This window comes from Ovis canadensis, chromosome 1 (assembly GCF_042477335.2).
Source record: "Ovis canadensis isolate MfBH-ARS-UI-01 breed Bighorn chromosome 1, ARS-UI_OviCan_v2, whole genome shotgun sequence".
Lineage (NCBI taxonomy): Eukaryota > Metazoa > Chordata > Mammalia > Artiodactyla > Bovidae > Ovis > Ovis canadensis.
The window spans coordinates 42,692,079-42,710,830 of NC_091245.1; the positions used below are offsets into that span (position 1 = coordinate 42,692,079).

Below are 18,752 nucleotides of genomic sequence, written 5' to 3' on the forward strand. Positions count from 1 at the left end.
TCTCAATGTAATTTATTTTATTTTTCTATGACTTGCTAACAAAACATATAATCAAATAATTTTAAAGTTAGCATTCAACCAGTCCTCCCTATTACTATTCAGACCTCAGCTTAGATGGTATCTCTTTAGAGAGGCCATTTTTATTGTGATTATCCTAACTCAGTAGCTTATTTGTTTTACAATTTGCTCTCACAATTTATGATTTTTTACTTTTGTTATTGTTGTTATAGAACTTTTTTTTTTTTTTTACTAATCCCCTCTCTTTGACTCTGTTGTTATTGGTGACATGAATTGTTTCTACCAAGTTCATTACTATAGATCTGGTGTTTGAAATAGCTCTAGGCATGTGGTAGGCATTCAAGTAAGTATTTGTTGGATCAATTGCACGAAGGCTGGGCTTGCTTGATGGCTGAGGTGGAAAGAATCTGCCTGCAATGTGGGAGACCTGGGTTCGGTTCCTGGGTTGAGAAGATCCCTTGGAGAAGGGAATGGCTACCCACTTCAGTATTCTTGTCTGGAAAATTCCATGGAGAGAAGAGCATGGTGAGCTATAGTACATGGGGTCCCAAAGAGTTGGGCATGGCTGAGCGACTAAAACATTCACACACTTGGAAACTTAATTTGTTGAGAACCAGCTATATTATTTGTGGCAAATCTATTCAAATCCAAGAATGCTGTTTCCTGTTGCAATATACCATGCTACACATAGGTGCTTCCTATAACCAATACTAGTTTTCCTAATTGTTAGCTTTGTTAAGAGGTCCCCATCTGGTTCACAGTGACTCTTCAAAGTACCCTCAGAAGCAGGAAAAGTTTGTACAGGAGCCTTCTTCCAAATCAATCAGATAATAGAGAACAAAGTCTTAGAAATATATGCTCTTTCTTTGTAAGCAGAAATATGAAGCACGTTTTTATTGTTGTTTGGTTTGACACTGGAGTATTCAGCTTACTTTTCTCTTGGGAAATCTGCATTCTGTGGACAAGAATATAAAGTCTACAGAGACTGACAATAGTCATTGCACACTCATTTGGAAGCATGGAGGTAAATACATGTCATGTCTAAACCATATCTGCTGTGTCTGAAGCATAGCAGCTTAGTCCTTATGCCATTATTGGTTATACTTTTCATTCCTGACATATTGCTGCTATTCGTCTCATCCCTACCCTGGCCATATATTCAGTTCAGATGTGCTACTGGATTGACCTCAACTGGGGAAATCTGAATAAAAGCCATGTTTAGTACAGTTATCACCTTGTATCAGGCAGTCAGTCTGTGGCCATTCATGGCTTCTGTTTAATACAAGATAACTTCTGAAGTCTCTTAATTTCACGAAATTGGCTAAGTCATGAAATCATGAAAGGCTAGATTTCAAACAGCTGGACATCTCCAAAATAAACTTTCTAAAGGTATGGCTTTAATACAAGGCCATGTTGAGTTACAGCTTCATCTGACAGGCTTCATCTGTCTTTCTGGCAATTCTGGTTTGCACTCCTTAGACTAGTGAATAATCTAAATGTCAACCAGCAAACCAGAACTTCTATGAGTAACTCATGGGTCACATAATCTGTATGACATAGCACTGCATCACACCTGCAGCAGCATATCAGGGGAATTCTCTAGTTAATTTCTTGTAAACAATGAAAGGAGTTTAGGTGCTGAAGAGCCAACTGAAACCTCCACCCAGATGCAAATCAAGTGGAAAAGATGCCAGGAGCTCAGATTCTTTTAAAATTCAGAGACAAAATTCAGTTTTAAGTGCAAGTTCTACAAAGGTCTCATACACTTTGGCAACCACTGTGTATATAATTTTCTAACCTTCTCATTTTAAAGGTAGAAGAACAGTTTCTAAGAAGCTCAACAACTTGCCAAGTTTCTCAGTCTAAGTTACAATATAGGATTTTATTTTCAGACCTAGTTGGATACTCAGCTGATCCTATGTCATGGTATTATGATGTTGAGTCTATTGTTAGAGTCTTATTTATGCTGTTAGACCCCACTGGTAAAGCCATCCTATAATCAGAACCCTTTCTACTTCATGTAAAATCTATGCATCCAACTCTGAAACTATTTTTATAATCCTTTCATGCTCCAAGAAACTTAAACATCTGGGAGTGCACTGTATGGATACTTGTTCAAAGTATTCATCCATCTCTTAACAAATTTTAGTAGCTAATAACAGGAAAGACAAAATGTAGAACAAGTTGACTATCTTTTTTGAAGATAAATTGCTTAAGACAATTCATTCTTTAATGCTTAAAAATATACTCAAATCTCTCATCTATGGCAGCTTCTTCTCAGTTTGCAGGTGCATCTTCTAGTATAGGGATTATCAAAATACTAAAACAGATAGCATATATTTATTCAAGGAAGAAAAAGATATTTCAGTGTCATCTGGGGATTTTCTTTCTTTATTTGATGGTCCCTAGACTTAATCTTGAAAGTTTCCAGACTAGGGGATTGTCCCCAACCTGGGAAGCAGTGATTCCCAGGGCAAGTTTTGAAATATCCTGTTGTCTTTTATCTCAAAGGGCATATGACAATTGGTAGCAGAAATAAATATCATTAACATTAAACACAATATATGCCACATAATGTGTTTAAAATAGGTATAGTAGTAATCTCAAAAATCAACTATGGTAGATTTTTTTGGCTACAAAAATACTGAAAATTTTAATAAGGCAATATTTAATACAGGATTTTAAACAACACAGAGGATGTAATAGAATAAAATTGGAAATCAGTTCTTAAAGAGAGTCATGACCAGTCCTTATGGGGATGACTTTCTTGTTCTGGGGTATTGCTTTCAAGTTAAATATGAAGGCTTTTAAGCACAGAACATGTTTTCCACTAGTCAAGAGAGGGCATTAGACTGAATTGTCTGTGGGTCTGATCCATGGTAAGATTTCTAATTTTTAAAATATAATAAGTTGTAGAAACTCTGGCTGTGAAATGGTTCAAAAGAAACCTTGGTCATCTACTTTGGGATCATATTAACATCCCATGGCCTTAGAACTGGCTTTAGAAGCTTGAGATTAAATATTAACCGTCTTGCACAGAAAAAGTGATAGAAGGCTTAAATGTAAAAGCAAAAGAGTAACTAAATAGTGTACCTTGATTCCTCAATTTTTTTCAGTTGCTACAATGATTTTTATCATCTGTAAAAATAAATAAATAAAGCCTAGGCAGTGGCCACAGGACTGGAAAAGGTCAGTTTTCATTCCGATCACAAAGAAAGGCAATGCCAAAAATGCTCAAACTACTGCACAATTGCACTCATCTCACATGCTAGTAAAGTAATGCTCAAAATTTTCCAAGCCAGGCTTCAGCAATATGTGAACCGTGAACTCCCTAATGTTCAAGCTGGTTTTAGAAAAGGCAGAGTAACCAGAGATCAAATTGCCAACATCTGCTGGATCATCGAAAAAGCAAGAGAGTTCCAGAAAAACATCCATTTCTGCCTTATTGACTATCCCAAAGCCTTTGACTGTATGGATCACAATAAACTGTGGAAGATTCTGAGAGAGAGGGAATACCAGACCACCTAACCTGCCTCTTGAGAAATCGGTATGCAGATCAGGAAGCAACAGTTAGAACTGGACGTGGAACAACAGACTGGTTTCAAATAGGAAAAGGAGTATGTCAAGGCTGTATGTTGTCACCCTGCTTATTTAACTTGTATGCAGAGTACATCATGAGAAACGCTGGACTGGTAGAAACACAAGCTGGAATCAAGATTGCTGGGAGAAATATCAATAACCTCAGATATGCAGATGACACCACCCATATGGCAGAAAGTGAAGAAGAACTAAAAAGCCTCTTGATGAAAGTGAAAGTGGAGAGTGAAAAAGTTGGCTTAAAGCTCAACATTCAGAAAACGAAGATCATGGCATCTGGTACCATCACTTAATGGGAAACAGATGGGTAAACAGTGGAAACAGTGTCAGACTTTATTTTTGGGGGCTCCAAAATCACTGCAGATGGTGACTGCAGCCATGAAATTAAAAGACGCTTACTCGTTGGAAGAAAAGTTATGACCAACCTAGATAATATATTCAAAAGCAGAGACATTACTTTTCCAACTAAGGTCCGTCTAGTCAAGGCTATGGTGTTTCCTGTGGTCATGTATGGATGTGAGAGTTGGACCGTGAAGAAGGCTGAGGGCCGAAGAATTGATGCTTTTGAACTGTGGTGTTGGAGAAGACTCTTGAGAGTCCCTTGGACCGCAAGGAGATCCAACCAGTCCATTCTGAAGGAGATCAACCCTGGGATTTCTTTGGAAGGAATGATGCTAAAGCTGAAACTCCAGTATTTTGGCCACCTCATGCGAAGAGTTGACTCATTGGAAGAGACTCTGATGCTGGGAGGGATTGGGGCAGGAGGAAAAGGGGAAGACAGAGGATGAAATGGCTGGATGGCATCACCAACTCGATGGACATGAGTCTGAGTGAACTCTGCAAGTTGGTGACGGACAGGGAGGCCTGGCGTGCTGCAATTCATGGGGTTGCAAAGAGTCAGACACGACTGAGCGACTGAACTGAACTGAACTGAACTGAACATATATATGCTCACATACTATATTTATAAGCTATAAATTATATAATTTATAGTTAAATGCATATAAGTTATAGTTAAATGCATAGTGAAAATATGTCTTTAGATATAAAAATAGTGTCTTTTGTCTTTTTAATTGTGTCATTGAGCTACTCTCAGAGTTAGGGGAATTTTCGTTCATAAAAAATTTCTCTAAATATTTTTATGAGGAATCCTTTAGGTCTAGGAAAAGTCAGTTTTTTAGCATCCCGATGATATGTGCCAAATCTCCTCTTGAAAAGTTTTTAGAAAAATCTAAAAAAAAAAAAAAAAGCAGCAAAGAGTATAGATAAACAGATGGGTAAGAAGAAACAACTAATGATTCTGAGAACTGTTCAAGACCTAGTGTCAAGTTGTAGAGCAATTATATTCAAAGTTATATTTAAATTCTTTTGATGTTTTTCAGTTCTACATATGAAAGTGCCAATGGTTTGTCTCTACTTTGACTTTTAAAATATCACTTGAACAGATACTAGTCCTCTAATCAGCAAATGGAATTTACTCCATTTTAGCTTCATCCTAAATGCCCGTGTTTTGCTACAGAGTTATGGTAGAGGTTTCCATGATTGTTTTTCATTGCATACTTAATTATTGTGGATTATGATGTTTCTGTACAGTTAAGAGAATCGCTCAATTCTAGTATGTTGAGATGTTTTTCTTTCTGATCTGGCACATGGACAGTAAGAATGACTTAGTTATATTCCTTGGAGCACCAGGGATTTACTCTAGGTATTAATACAGCAATATGTGTCTGCTAGAATGCCCAATCATGCAATTGTCAACTTAAAAAAAAAATGCACAACATGGAAGATGTGAGTTAAGTTTTATTTGAGGCTAAATGCGGACTGTACCCAGGGAGACAGTACTTCAGATAGCTCTGGGAAACTGCTTCAGAGAAGCAGGGGGAAAGGTCAATATATATATATGATTTTGGTGAAGGGGGAATACATGCAACTGAGCACATATTTTTCCAGAAAGTTTCTGCTTATCCCATGAAGTTTTCTTATAGTCACAAGAAGCAGTCGTCACTATGAAGGATTTTGGGGCTTTTATAGATATGAGGAGATACAAGAATTGGGCTCATAATAAAATCAGCTCCTGAAAATCTTTAACTATCTGAAGACCTGTCCTGCCACGTTTTCCCTAAGCACAGAGTGCCTCATTTCTGCTGTCACCCTGAACTCCCTTTAGGGGGTATTGAGGGTCACCAGCTGCAGCAGAATGTGATTTAATCCTATAGAGGTAGATGGCAAGTGCCAATTTCTAGTTGACAGAACTATATAGTCTCTTAAGTAGATATTAATGGACAATGGAAGATTATTCCTTTCTTAACCCCATTACCAACTCACTCAGTTCAATTCCATTTGCCTTTTAAATAGGACAAACATGTCATCAAAGAAATTGGACAGCAAGTTTCAAACAGCTAATAGAGTTCATAGGGAAAGACTAAAGGACCCAAGAGATGAAATGCACATTGTCAGATAATCTGAAATGCTAAGAACTGTGGAAACTTTATAAACTGTGAGTTTATAAAGGGTTTTAGAAAAAGTACAATGTATTCCCATTTTTATTATTGTTTTTTAAATCAGATTTTGCAAAGAAAAGTGTAAGTGTTTAGGAATCAGGTCCTTCACTTCTTTGTGTCTTCTTCATTTTTTCTCATGTAAAATTAGGAATATGGAAGGTGCAATTTTTTTAAATCAAAAAGAACCTGAGAACGTCACCATTTTACAACTACAGGAATTGAGCACCAAGAATTTAATTCATCTTTACCCAAGATCATACATCTGCCCAGTGCCAGAACTAAAAGATGAGCTCATCTTACTTCCATTTCTTGCTAAACTGGGCCACCACAGTTTCAGCTTGCTTCTGCTGCTACTAGCATCCTATGATTTCAGGCAGAATTTTAAGCCTCTTCACTTTTCCTGATGCCCGGGAATTCTTATTAAGTTATGACTAACAAAGTGTAAAATATGAGTCAAAATTTAGTCCCTAATAAAGTCATTGTGACTCTAATGACTTTGGCAGTTGTTTCATGCTGCAAAAACAGGAAGATCTCACACAATAAGGCGCCTGTCTCACAGATGGGCTCCTGCGCAGACGGCCACCCACAAGGGTGACTTCGGGGGTTGTCTTCCTCTCTGGAGAACCTTTTTTTCATCTGTACAATTTCATCTACTTACTTTATCTTAAGGTTGTCAATGAGAGCAAAGTACCTGTTTATCTAGTCTTTGGTAGGCTGGAGAGTATTTTTGATCACTAAAAACTCACTCTTAAGTGATTTCTAGGTCCCCCTAACAAGCTTAGATTAGTTTTAAAAGTAACCCTCTTATGTGCTTGATACTAGCCTCTTGTGTTATTACTCTTCTAGATGGTTTTATACTCAGAAATACAGAATTACCAAGTTTTAGGGATGAATTTCTGAGATCATTCTAATCCTGCCTTCCTGTGTGGTCAATTTAACTAAGAACTTTTCAAGAGAGTTTCTAACCTGCCTATAGATCTTTGCACAAAGTCCAAACTAGTCCTCTGATAAGAAATACAGTAAAGTGGTGAAGTATTCCATCCCTTAAGAAGAAATTGGCTTGGAAACAAATACTCTTAGCATGTAGCATTGAAGCTAAAGAAAAACTGAAGCCATAAAACCAAATGTTTACATCAAGTGTAACTGAATTTCAGCTTTTGCTCATCTCTATATTTTAAATAGCTTCCCATTATAAAGCCATCCTACTCAAAAAAAAAATTCACATATGATTTTACAGAGGAGATAGATACTAGGCAAACAATATTGAATCATTTAAATTGAGAATGGTATCTTTTTCTTTTCCCAAAAATATCACTGTAAACTCTGGCAGTGTTCATGAATCTAGTGTTGGGTATAAGCTTAAGGAAGCATTGGAGGAATTTGGATTACTAAGGGTTCATTCACAAACTTTGCTTGTCTGTGTTGAAAAGAGGCTTTGCCATTTCCTCTGGGACCTTATTTCTAGGTGAGCTCTAACAGGGTTTTCTTGTGAAGGCAGATTCTTAACAGAATAGGATCTGTGTACCTTAAGTTGTAGAGACACATTTGTCTTTGAAATAGTGTGCTTCTGTTTGTGGATTTCTCTATTCCATTTGTTAAAGTAAATAATGTCTAATTCCCTTTCAATCTTGTAACTCCTGGGGCCACAGTGTCCCTAAGGAACTATTTAATCTTCTTATCTGGACTGAACAACCAACTTGATAAGGAGACAGGGAGACTCCAAGGGTCTTGGGATATAAAACTCTGGAGGGAGAATAACCACTTCTCTTCCTTTGTTGGTGACTTATTCTTAAGGACTGAAGCATTTCCTATTTGGGTTGTTTTTCTCAGTAATGTTAAGAGAGTTTTGTTTTCTGGGAAATTCTGGTAAACCAAGCTGCTGTCCAGACTGTAGGAGGCAGCCACAAAATGCATCATAGACTCTCGACAGGTTTGGGCTGAGATCCTAAAATCATGCATCACTCTCATTTTGTATATAAGAGCTAAGGTGACTTCACCAGACTGCTATCTGTTATCAAGAGCTGAGAATGAAAGTCTAGATTCATCTACTATATCATAGCTGCCTCTGGCTCAACAGAAACAACTCCCATATGGGAATCAGATGCTGAAAATCCCACTAAGCTAAGCTCCATAACTCTCTCCCCAGCCTAAACCCCAAACATAAGCTATTCCGTTCCTTGGTATGTCTCATCATGCAATCCAGCTCTTATATTCTGCATTACTAGAATGTACAAGATACCCCCTGTCTGCTCCTCCATGGCAATGTCTGCCTTAATTTGTACCCAGCTCAATATAAATGGGCCATTCATAAATGCTTTTTGATGAGAGCAGTGATTGCCTTTAGTCGAACCCTTCCTTAGGAAGAAGAAAAACTAAAGACTACTGCTAAGCAATATTTAAAGGACACGGTCAGTTTGTAATACTGAGTGACCTCCATCCTCTTACTTCATCATGTTGTGTGTTTTATGTTTGCCTTAAGATGACGTTGGGTTTTGGTGGCACTGTCATGCCCTTAGCAAAATGCTCATGTTGCTTGTTGTTTAGTCACTGAGTCTTGTCCAGTTGTTTTGTGACCCCATGGACTGTATCTTGCCAGGCTCCTCTATACATGGGATTTCCCAGGCAGGACTATCGGAGTGGATGGCCATTTCCTTCTCCAGGGGCTCTTCCAGACAAGGGATCCAACCTGCATCCCCTGCACTGCAGGTGGATTCCTTACCACTGAGGCACCAGGGAAGCCCCAAAGGCTCATTGAAGAACTAATTTAGGCATGAGAAGGAGAGAGGCAGTTTTCACCTGTTACTTACATGAGTTCCCTGACCCTTCTGTGAGCTCTGCAAGAAAGGTGAGGAGTCTGGTTTATTCTCAGCCCTATATCTTAGAGCCACCTCCCTGTTCCCACGCTGGAACTGATTGATGCTGTATAGCAACAGGATTCTCTGGCAATAAAAGGAAATAGGAAAAACGTAAGAAGGAAAGTCTTTCCTAGTCTATTATGATTGAATTTCTACCTGCTCTTATATTCTGAACTGAGAGGCCAATGTGGCCAATAAAGAGTTGGCCCCACCCTCACCTGACAGTTAACTGCGTTGGTTAAGGAAGATGCCCTAATATATCTGATTATTTCTACTAGGGTGAAACTGATTAAAAGCCTGAATAGTGTTTTTTGTTTGTTTGTTTGGAGGAGTTTTTGTTTTTGTGTTTTTACTGCTATATCCTCAATGCGTTGCTTGGCATGTCTCAGGTGTCCATTAAATATTTATAAAATATATGGGGTGAAACAAAATTATTCAACTAGTATGAACCTGACTGACGCCAAGATCTTGCTAAGTTTTTCCAAGAGATTAAAGGAACCAAAATGAAGATGACTGTGTGAATGTTGCATTTGGCTAAGTCTAGCACAGAGACATAATTAAAGATATCATCTGTCTCTATGTTTTCTACAAGATATTTTTTGCAATGCTCCTAGTAAAGTTTGTTTCTTTGCCAAAATTCAGCTGATCCGTCAGAGCACAGAAACCTGTCTTTTTCAGTTTCTAAGTCTTTTAGTGTAAGTGCCTATCTTTTGAGAACTGAAAATGAGAGGCTTTTATGACTGAGTGGTTATGTCTTAAAAAATAAAGAACTTAGAACTTACACCTGGAAATTCTGATTCACCTGGAGTTCAGATTACAGAGTGGTTCAATAAGTAAAACACACTAGCTCAGATGATGATTAATTCAGAGATTTCTGGTGACTGTCACTAACATTTGTATCATGGGAGGGAAGACCCAAACATCCACCAGCAGGGTTCCCCTGAAAGAGGGTGATGGTACATGCCTCTCTGAGGACAGTTCCTCGAGCAGTGAGCCAGAGGACCACAATACTGACTTACATTGGCTTCACCTCGAAAAGCTTGGTATCCTGGGCACAGGCAGTGGTGTGAAGTGGGCCTGGATGCTTGACGTGATGCCATTGCCAGTGCCGGATGCTCATTTAAAAGGGGAATGCCTCACAGGAAAGAGAGCCAATTGCAATTGCGTGCAGGGGCTGTTGCCATGGTGCTTCGCTATTTCTTTAACATGCTGTACTTGAACTGAAGTCCAGCGGGTAGGGTAATGGAGGAGGGAGGAGGGGAGTAGGATGGGCCTGGTGGGGAATCCCACTGCAGAGCTCTAGTCTCTGACTTTCTTCATGCCTGTGATCTTTCTAAAGCTGACAAGGTAAGAGAGAGAGAGAAAGAGACACTATAGGAAAGAATTCCTCAACATGCTCCATATTGCAAAAACAAAACAAAATAAAGATTAATTTAACGCTTAAATATTTTTTTCATGAATTAGAAGATGTAACACTGAAATACCGAAACAGCACAGTCATTCATAACCCTGAATAATTCTCCATTCATGCAGCAAACGATAGCTTGTATTTCCTAACACACTCCAGATCCTAAATGGAAAGGTTAAATGTGTTTAATTCATTTGTTGAATGCAGTCTCATGTGCATATTAATGAGCTGATGGAGGACAGAGAATTGCATTCTGTGTACAAAGTACTTTTAAAATTAAATAGATTAATCCCCAATCATTTCATTGTGAAAGAAGTCTAAATGCACTGGCCTGCCATTGATGTGCAAAAAATCCCCCTAAAAGCTAGCTTAAAAAAATGTTCTCGTATTCTGAAAGTCTAATTTGAAAAACAGCCACGGTTTTAACTTTTTCAATGTTCAGAAAATAATAAAACACACCATCACTTGGAAACCCTTAAATCAGCTTAGCTCTGTGCAAAGGCTGTATCTGCAATGTCCGGGTCTCCGCAGTGGAGAGGGTTAAAAACACCTAGATGAAATGGGGGAGGGTACAGACTTCGGATTCCTTAAATATTCATGGGGCTTCCTCCATTTTAATCTTCTCCTTTTAAAAAGATGGCTGTGTTTCCCAGCCTGGTATCCCCTCAGGAAAGAAGAATTGTTCCTTCCTTGCAGAGTTCAGCTGAGCAGGACTAATCTAGAGTGGAAACCCCTTCGGCCACCAGGACTATTCATAATTCATAAGTGTTGCAAACCAGCCAGCTGAATGCATTTGGACAGGCTCTTGCTCCTTCGTGCAATTCCTGATTTCATTACTCTCTCTGCCAGGAAAGAAGCAGGGAGCACAGGCGAAGATGGGCTTTGTTTGGATTAGGAAATGCCCTAAATTTTGGAGGCTTTGTCTTTCATAAGTTTTGATTATTTCACCACTGAATCTGCAAGGCTTTCCCGATCCTGTTGGGACTGCTCTCAGAACTGTGAATTCTTTCAAAGGGGATTTGTGGATTGTGGCAAGGAGTGCTTTCCAAAATGCCTGAGGCAAACTATTTGTTATCTGTATCTTGGGGTTACATCAAGGTGGGTTAATTTGATTCCATTATCTTTGGTAGCATGTGAAACCTTTACAGTATGTTTTCTGTGAAGTAGAAAAGCCTCTGTAATGATTTAACTGTGTTATCACTTAGCCTGCTGAGGCGGCTTATTGTGAAGTAAGGGCATGTTATATTACATTGTATTTAAATAGACTGTGCTGTATTTTAACCCTGTTCGTTTTACTCATCTCTGTTTTTAAAGGATGCTTGTCTTTTCTTCTGTTTTCCCTTAAATTTTTCACATTTAATAGCCTCTTACTGTATAGGTTATTAAATTATATTTTAGAGTTAATTTTCAATAAACATATTTTAAAATGTGGTTACATTTTTAAGTGAAATTATCTTAACTTCTATTAAAATTCCTTTTCCTATGTTTACATCTTCAAAAGAAATCAGATGTTAATTCTAAGACATCCTGAAAAAACCTCTTTCTTCTAAGGTGACGTTAGAACAATTTCACATTAAGGGGATATTGTATTTTGTAGAAACAGAGTTATTTATCTAATGATATCTGCTTACCCAGTCTCTTGGTTCTTAATAAAGTTGGAAGCATCTAAAATTATAATTTGCTATTTTTTAGGTGGTTAATACAATTTTGTTTTTTATAAACAGTTCAAAAGAATGCTGAACCGGGAGCTGACACACCTTTCAGAAATGAGCCGATCAGGGAACCAGGTGTCTGAATACATTTCAAATACTTTCTTAGGTAAGATATTCACCAAAAAAACTGTTCCATAACTGAATTATTTTAGTGTTAATTTCTTCAACCTCTCTGGGAATATTACTGTGTGAGTTTGGAATTGGGTTAAGTCACAGAAAAGCAAATCCATTTAAAATAAGAACTGAAGACAACCTTTAAGGTAAAAAAAAAAGAAAGAAAGCAAGAAGGTTTTGTTTTAAAAAATGAATTAAAATATCCATCAAAGAGAGAAGGTTATTATGGACTAGTTGAATTTATATAGACCTCAGGTCACTATCTATCCACCCACCTTGGTCTCTGTCAAGACCTCTGAAAGGATGGGAGTGGGGGGCTGTGATCATCCAAACCTCAGGGACACTTTCAATTGGCTCCTCTGATGTGGTATTCTTTCAATTCTTCCAGTAACTGGGCTTTGAGCAAAAGGTGATTTGACCCATGATAATAGGCTTTGGAAACTATTTGACTATTGCTTTGCTAAGGTGTTTCTTAAAGATAAATTGGAGGAGGGCAGAAAGAATCATCACCTCTCTGAAAGAGTTGGCCTTCTGCAAGCAGCATGCTTATCTCCCTGATTTCATACCTACCTTTTATCCTCTGCCTTCACATTGCTAGTATTTAAAGCATGGCACTGACAGGAAGGGTTTGCAGCCATGCCTAGTGACTACTGTCATGCATCCTGTTTGATTACTAGGAATTTCTAATCTTGTGTTTAAAGCCATTCCATTGCATATTTTTCTTAAATCAGGCTTGCAGGATCTGCCAATCTGTACTTCAAAGTCAATGGGTAGCATTTAAACTCTGATCCTGTTGACTTTCAATTACCACTGCGCTATGCTTATTTAGCAGAATTCCATTTTCCAGGGAAATGACCTATTCTTACAACTGAACATTACACCTCTCTTCTTTTTGGCATTGCTACATATCCTTACATCAGTGAACATTTGCCTGGACATCTTATGGAAACACATACCTCTTCTGGTTTTATTTAAAAAAAAAAACATTTCTATTTCCCTAATGCCAAAGCAGTTCCTGCTATCAGCAGATCAATCTCTGATCTGCCTAGTACAAAGCTCACAGCACTTCTTTGTGGCCAGTAGGCACTGGCGTGATTGACAAGTGCCTTTCCAACTATTTCCAGTGTGTGGGTATCTGCAGCACCTGGTTTTCTCCAGCAGCAGTTGCAACAACCTTTGTCAGAGAACAAAGAAAAGATTTTTTCATGTAGCCTAGTTCCAAGAGGAGCTAGAATCTAATTGAACAGAAAGCATTATATACTGATCCTTATCTTCTCCATTATTCCCACTTTATTCCTTTGAAGACAGGCATCTTCTCCTATCCATTTTAAATATGCTCTGGTCTGTGAAACACCCAATCATTTTTCATAACCTAGGGGCCGTTTTAGGGACATTTTACAGGTTAATGACTATGGTAAAGAAGAATAAAATCAGTAGGTGCAAGAACTCATTTTTGTTTTTGTAAACATTGCATGTTAAGATACCAAGGCTTGTCTGTCTTCTCAAAAGAGACTCTGAGCACTGGAGTAAAGCTACAGGAAGTCTCTGAGCCTGTCATCACCCAAGGTCGCACCTAAGCAGTCCTCTTTACTTGTTGCCTCTTTCACTAATGGCTTGCCAAGGACCATGAGAATATTTTAGTATACCAATTATTCTTATTTTAGCATCGAAGGCTATCAAGTGAGAAAGCTGAGACGATAATAAAAATGAGTTCTCAGTCTCAACACTGCATCTCAGGAACGAAGAACTGTCAATTCTGTGGGATATTTCATTTGCTATTGAGGTGTATCTCTTGAGGAAAGCCTATCATCTGGCTTCTTATTATTCCAAAATTAAATTATCAAGGGCAGGTTGTTTGAGGAAGGCTGTTAGAATCTCAGTCCGTACACACCTAGCATTTGGAGGGTGTTGAGTGTAAGCATGTGTTTGTATGTGCATTTGTATACATGAATGTGTGTATGTACAAGGTAGACCTGATCAAACTAGACAGATGGATAAAAATTTTAAATATTCTTCAGAAAATTTAGGGAGAAAAAAGTCCATCATATAAGCAAAAGATTCATCAGCTACCTCAGTTATAAAATGGGAATACTGGAGTAGATGACTTCCTCAGTCCATTCCAGCTCTAACTTTCTGTGACTCTGGTATGGATGGAGTTTATCATCTTACTAAGACAAACCTGGCAACCCAGACTCTCTGGAATGAATTGTAGGCTTATAGTTTGATAATATTCAAAAGCAAACAAACAAACCTTGTTTCCAAATTGCAAGTGCAAGACATGGAACTCTACTTTCTGTCCTGTGAGCCTAGTGGGTATTCTGGAGGACTATGAAGTCTTCTTCATAAAATGTCAGATCTGAAAGGGACTTTAATGGCTTCATCTAGTTTCCTCATTTTCCAAGAAAGAGAACTAAGGAACAGAAGGCAACTTAGCTTGACCAAATTAATTTTAAAATGTTCCAGAGTCAGAATTAGGACTTTGCTCTCTTGACTCCTAAATCTAAATACCTGGCATTTCTTTGGGAAAGAATGTTATTAGGCTGTCAGAACATACAGAAGAAAATCGCCCTTAAGTAATAGATGTATTCTTTGGGGAAAAGTCTTTGGGAATCAGGATTGTTGCACCTAACAATAAAACATTTTATTAACAACTTCCAGTAATATAAAAGGCTCTTAGAGCACAGCTCTAAGAGTATAAAATGATAAGACCTTATTGATTACAGTTAAACTTAAAGACCAATATCACAATAAGAGTCATTGAAAGTTACAATATGTCATCCAGGACAGAGGGAAATCCCGCACTGCAGGGATCTGTGAAACTTGTGTTGTTTCATTTAAGAGGATGGTATTCAGATGGACAGCCTGAAAGGCAGGTGAGAGACAGTCAGTGCAGACACTCTGTGATGATGACATAGGATAATGGGCTCAAGTTGCTGGTACAGGAGGAAGGAAGGACTCGGGGGGAAGGAGCATAGATTTAAGCAAGATCTTTAGATGTGATATTACAATTTAGTTAGTATTGCTACAAACAGAGCAAAGTCACCCCCTTTAAATCCCTGACTTACTGCCAGGGATTGAAACTCTCTCCTACATCTTGAAAATCTTGAAAAAGAATTTAGGAATTTTGCAGGATTAAATGCTGCAACCTAGCCAAGAAAGCACCTCCAATGATGTCATTATCAGAGTTTTGATGTGACCATTTCTTGCTTCTGTTTATTTGCTTATTTATTTTGTACAGTTCCACTGTTTCCCCATTGTAATCTGATCATTCTATAAATGTAAATTCACAAAGTGTTTATTATGATTCTTTGAGTGTATGTTTCAGGTTATTTCCGTATGGCTCTGGCTAAGCATTTAACAGAGGAAATTCAGAGTAGGGAAACCCATCAGTTGTTCCAATGCCTGCATAGGGAAACACCCATTAATGTCCAAATGGCATTCTCTGTGGGTAATGGGTTTCTTCTTTATTGTAACATTCCAGACAGAGTAGTGGTTTGGCTCAATGACTCGCTGTTGCAGGGAATCTTTAATTAAACACAGAGAAAAAGCTGCTAGTTTCACTACAGATTTTTGTATCTGCATTGGCACAGAAGAATCCAACAGCTTCTTTAACCAGAATGGTAAAGAATGACATTAGGAGAGGCAGGGGCTATAGTGGCCTTTTAGCAAAAGTAGTCATTATTAGGAGTAAGGTGACTGGGAGAAAAGTAAATTCAAAAAAATAATGCCATATATAGTTTTATGCTAAAGACTGAGAGACCAGAAAGAGATTTTAATGGGAACCTTAAGGGGCTTGGGTTCTATGCTATTAAATCATTGTCTGGAACAAGGTAATTGCAAAATAAATATCTGTTGAATAAATTGCCCTTTGAGCTTGGGAAAGTTGCTGACTTCATCTGAAAAATGAGTGTGTGGGATTATTATTGGTTCCCAAACCTGGCTCTGACCATCAGAGTCACTTGGGCAGCTTTTTTTTTTTTTGGTTCAGTAGGACTGGGTGGGGCTCATAAGTCTGTATTTTTCAAAAGTTCTCTGGGTGATGCTGAACCATGTTGGAAACCCCTGAACTAATCAAGATGACCACTAAAATTCCTCCCTAAGGTAGAGCCATAGGCTGATGAATTGAGGAGGTGGGGGACATGCAGAGACAGCACTGAGATTCCAGGGACAGAGAAAACCCTTGCTCCAGCCCTGCAGCCAGGTGCCCAGGGTCCAGAACAGCTGCTTCCGCGTCTGTCTCTGGGCTCGCTTTGCTTTGATGAGTTGTCCACAGGGTCCTGTGAGCAGGCGGAGGTCTCTAGGGAGAACATGTGACTATGCCATCAGCTGCCAGAGTTGAAAGCAAATCATCTAGATCCCGGCAGGCCATCTGGAAACGTGTCATTTTCAAATGGGGAAGTTGTCTTTGGATTCATTTTCGCTGAAACAAGTAGAGATAAAAGTAGGAACTTTTGGAAGCTGCATTAACTCTTTCAGCCACAGGGTCTCATTTAGTTCAGTGACATAGCTGTCAAGCACTTTACTAAATGATAGCCTCAGTGCACCCACAGGCATATCTGTGGCCTGAGAGAGTTGATGCATTTTGAAGAAGAACTCTCAGGATCCATCCAGCCCCCTGTGAAGTAAAATAGAATATTTGATTGCTGATGTTTTAATCTCATGATATAGAAGAGAGAGCTTCTGAGCATGTAGATATGTTTCTCTCACTAACCCTAGCTCTCCTGTTATCTTGTTGTAGCAGAATTTATTAAAAGATTAAATGAGATGATTATAAATATTTAATATGTATATTTTAATAAATGTAATGCCTGTTACAAATGAGAGGCATTGTTATTATTTATTCATGGGATTCATAGACACAAGGCATGAAATAATACTGAAAGTATAGTCTTTGTCTAAACCTCAGATGGTAATAAACCAAAGCTTTAAAGTAATCATTTAAAGGTTATAAACCATTCATTTTTCTACAATATATGCCACTCATCTAAATCGAACCCAGCTACAGTTATATGGATCTTTTAAATTAAAAAAATAAATACAAATGTAATAAAGTGAGCAAAACATAAAGCCTGTTTTTATTAACCTGTGCTTGGCTACATGAACATTTTTGATTATATACACAGACAAGTTATTCATTTTAATGAGAAATTTACATATAAATGTTGATGTCACACCTTGAAAATGTATGAGTGTAATTCCCCCAAATCACCCTGCAAACAGAAGACCTGGGATTGAGTTCCACCTGCCATTCTTGAACAAGCGATTTAGCTCCTCTGGACCTCATTTTGCTGCTTTAGAGATTAAATCACCTATCACAGGATTGTCCTGGAGGTCAACTGAGATAATGCTAGGACAGCCCTTCCTAAGGTGTGCTATCCATGACAGACCATTAGAAGTTGTTTTGAATATTGTAGTGGGTTTTCACTGGCACACAGGGGTTCTCAGTGGCATACAGGGACTGAAAAACCTATTTTTGTTGTTGTTGTTGTTACAGACAAACAGAATGATGTGGAGATTCCATCTCCCACCCAGAAAGACAGGGAGAAAAAGAAAAAGCAACAGCTCATGACACAGATAAGCGGAGTGAAAAAACTGATGCATAGTTCAAGCTTAAATAATACAAGCATCTCACGCTTTGGAGTCAACACGGAAAATGAAGATCATCTAGCCAAGGTGTGTACAAGCTGGGTGTGTACACGTGTAGTGCTGCTTTACAGCAGACAGATGTCCCAAACCCCCTATTAGAAAATGGTAGCGGTCGCTTTTGCTTTATTATTAAATAGTATGATGAGGCTGGTGTACCCTGTTTTTCCATTGCTGTATACCTAGTTAAAGACCCTTTTTTTATACCAGAAGACCAGATTTTGCCCTGAGTTGGGTCCATTAACTCATGAATGGAGAATCCTGTTGAACACATGTTAGGAGAATCCAAGGTGGGAGGGCAATAGGAAGGACTGAATTATCCCAGAGGATATTTCAGAAACTGTATGCCAAGGATCAGAAAGAAAATATGCACTGATTGCCAGAATTGGAGAAGAAATGAGAGAAATTGACAGCATCGACTCTTGAGCCTTAACCCTAGTAGTGGAGGAAGGCTCAGAAAGAATTCATACCTCCTCCCAGAGGCTGTGCAAGGTGACTTTTCAGCCTTGTGAGAATATGAAATGAGATCAAATGAACATTCAGTGAGGGGGCAGCTGAAAGATGTCATTAGAGGAAGGCTGATTACATATCAGGCCAAGAATCTACGGAGAGCCTGTATCCCTAGTGCGTGCATGCTAAGTCACTTCAGTCATGTCCGACTCTGCAGCCCTTTGGACTGTAGCCCACCAGGGCTCCTCTGTCAATGGGATTCTCCAGGCAAGAATACTGGAGTGGGTTGCCATACCCTCCTCCCCCTGTATCCCTTACTCTGGGCAATAATTAATAATAGAATAAGTTGCTCCTTTAATCAGATAATCTTGGAATAATCCCACAACACAGGATGGAATGATGTTTCTTCCAGGTCTTTCTGTAGCCCAGAAGCTCTAGGAGATAATGGGTGACT

The 18,752-nt window shown here is 38.5% G+C and overlaps 1 protein-coding gene across 4 annotated transcripts in view; it reads left to right on the top strand.

Annotated features, from left to right (window-relative positions):
* PDE4B (phosphodiesterase 4B) overlaps positions 1-18,752 on the top strand; it is a 663,597-nt gene that overhangs the window by 632,443 nt on the left and 12,402 nt on the right. For all 4 annotated transcript variants that reach the window (XM_069593925.1, XM_069593935.1, XM_069593946.1 and 1 more), the window contains 2 exons: positions 12,104-12,197; positions 17,700-17,878. In XM_069593925.1, the coding sequence (XP_069450026.1) occupies positions 12,104-12,197; positions 17,700-17,878 (273 nt within the window). The remainder of the gene's footprint in view (positions 1-12,103; positions 12,198-17,699; positions 17,879-18,752) is intronic.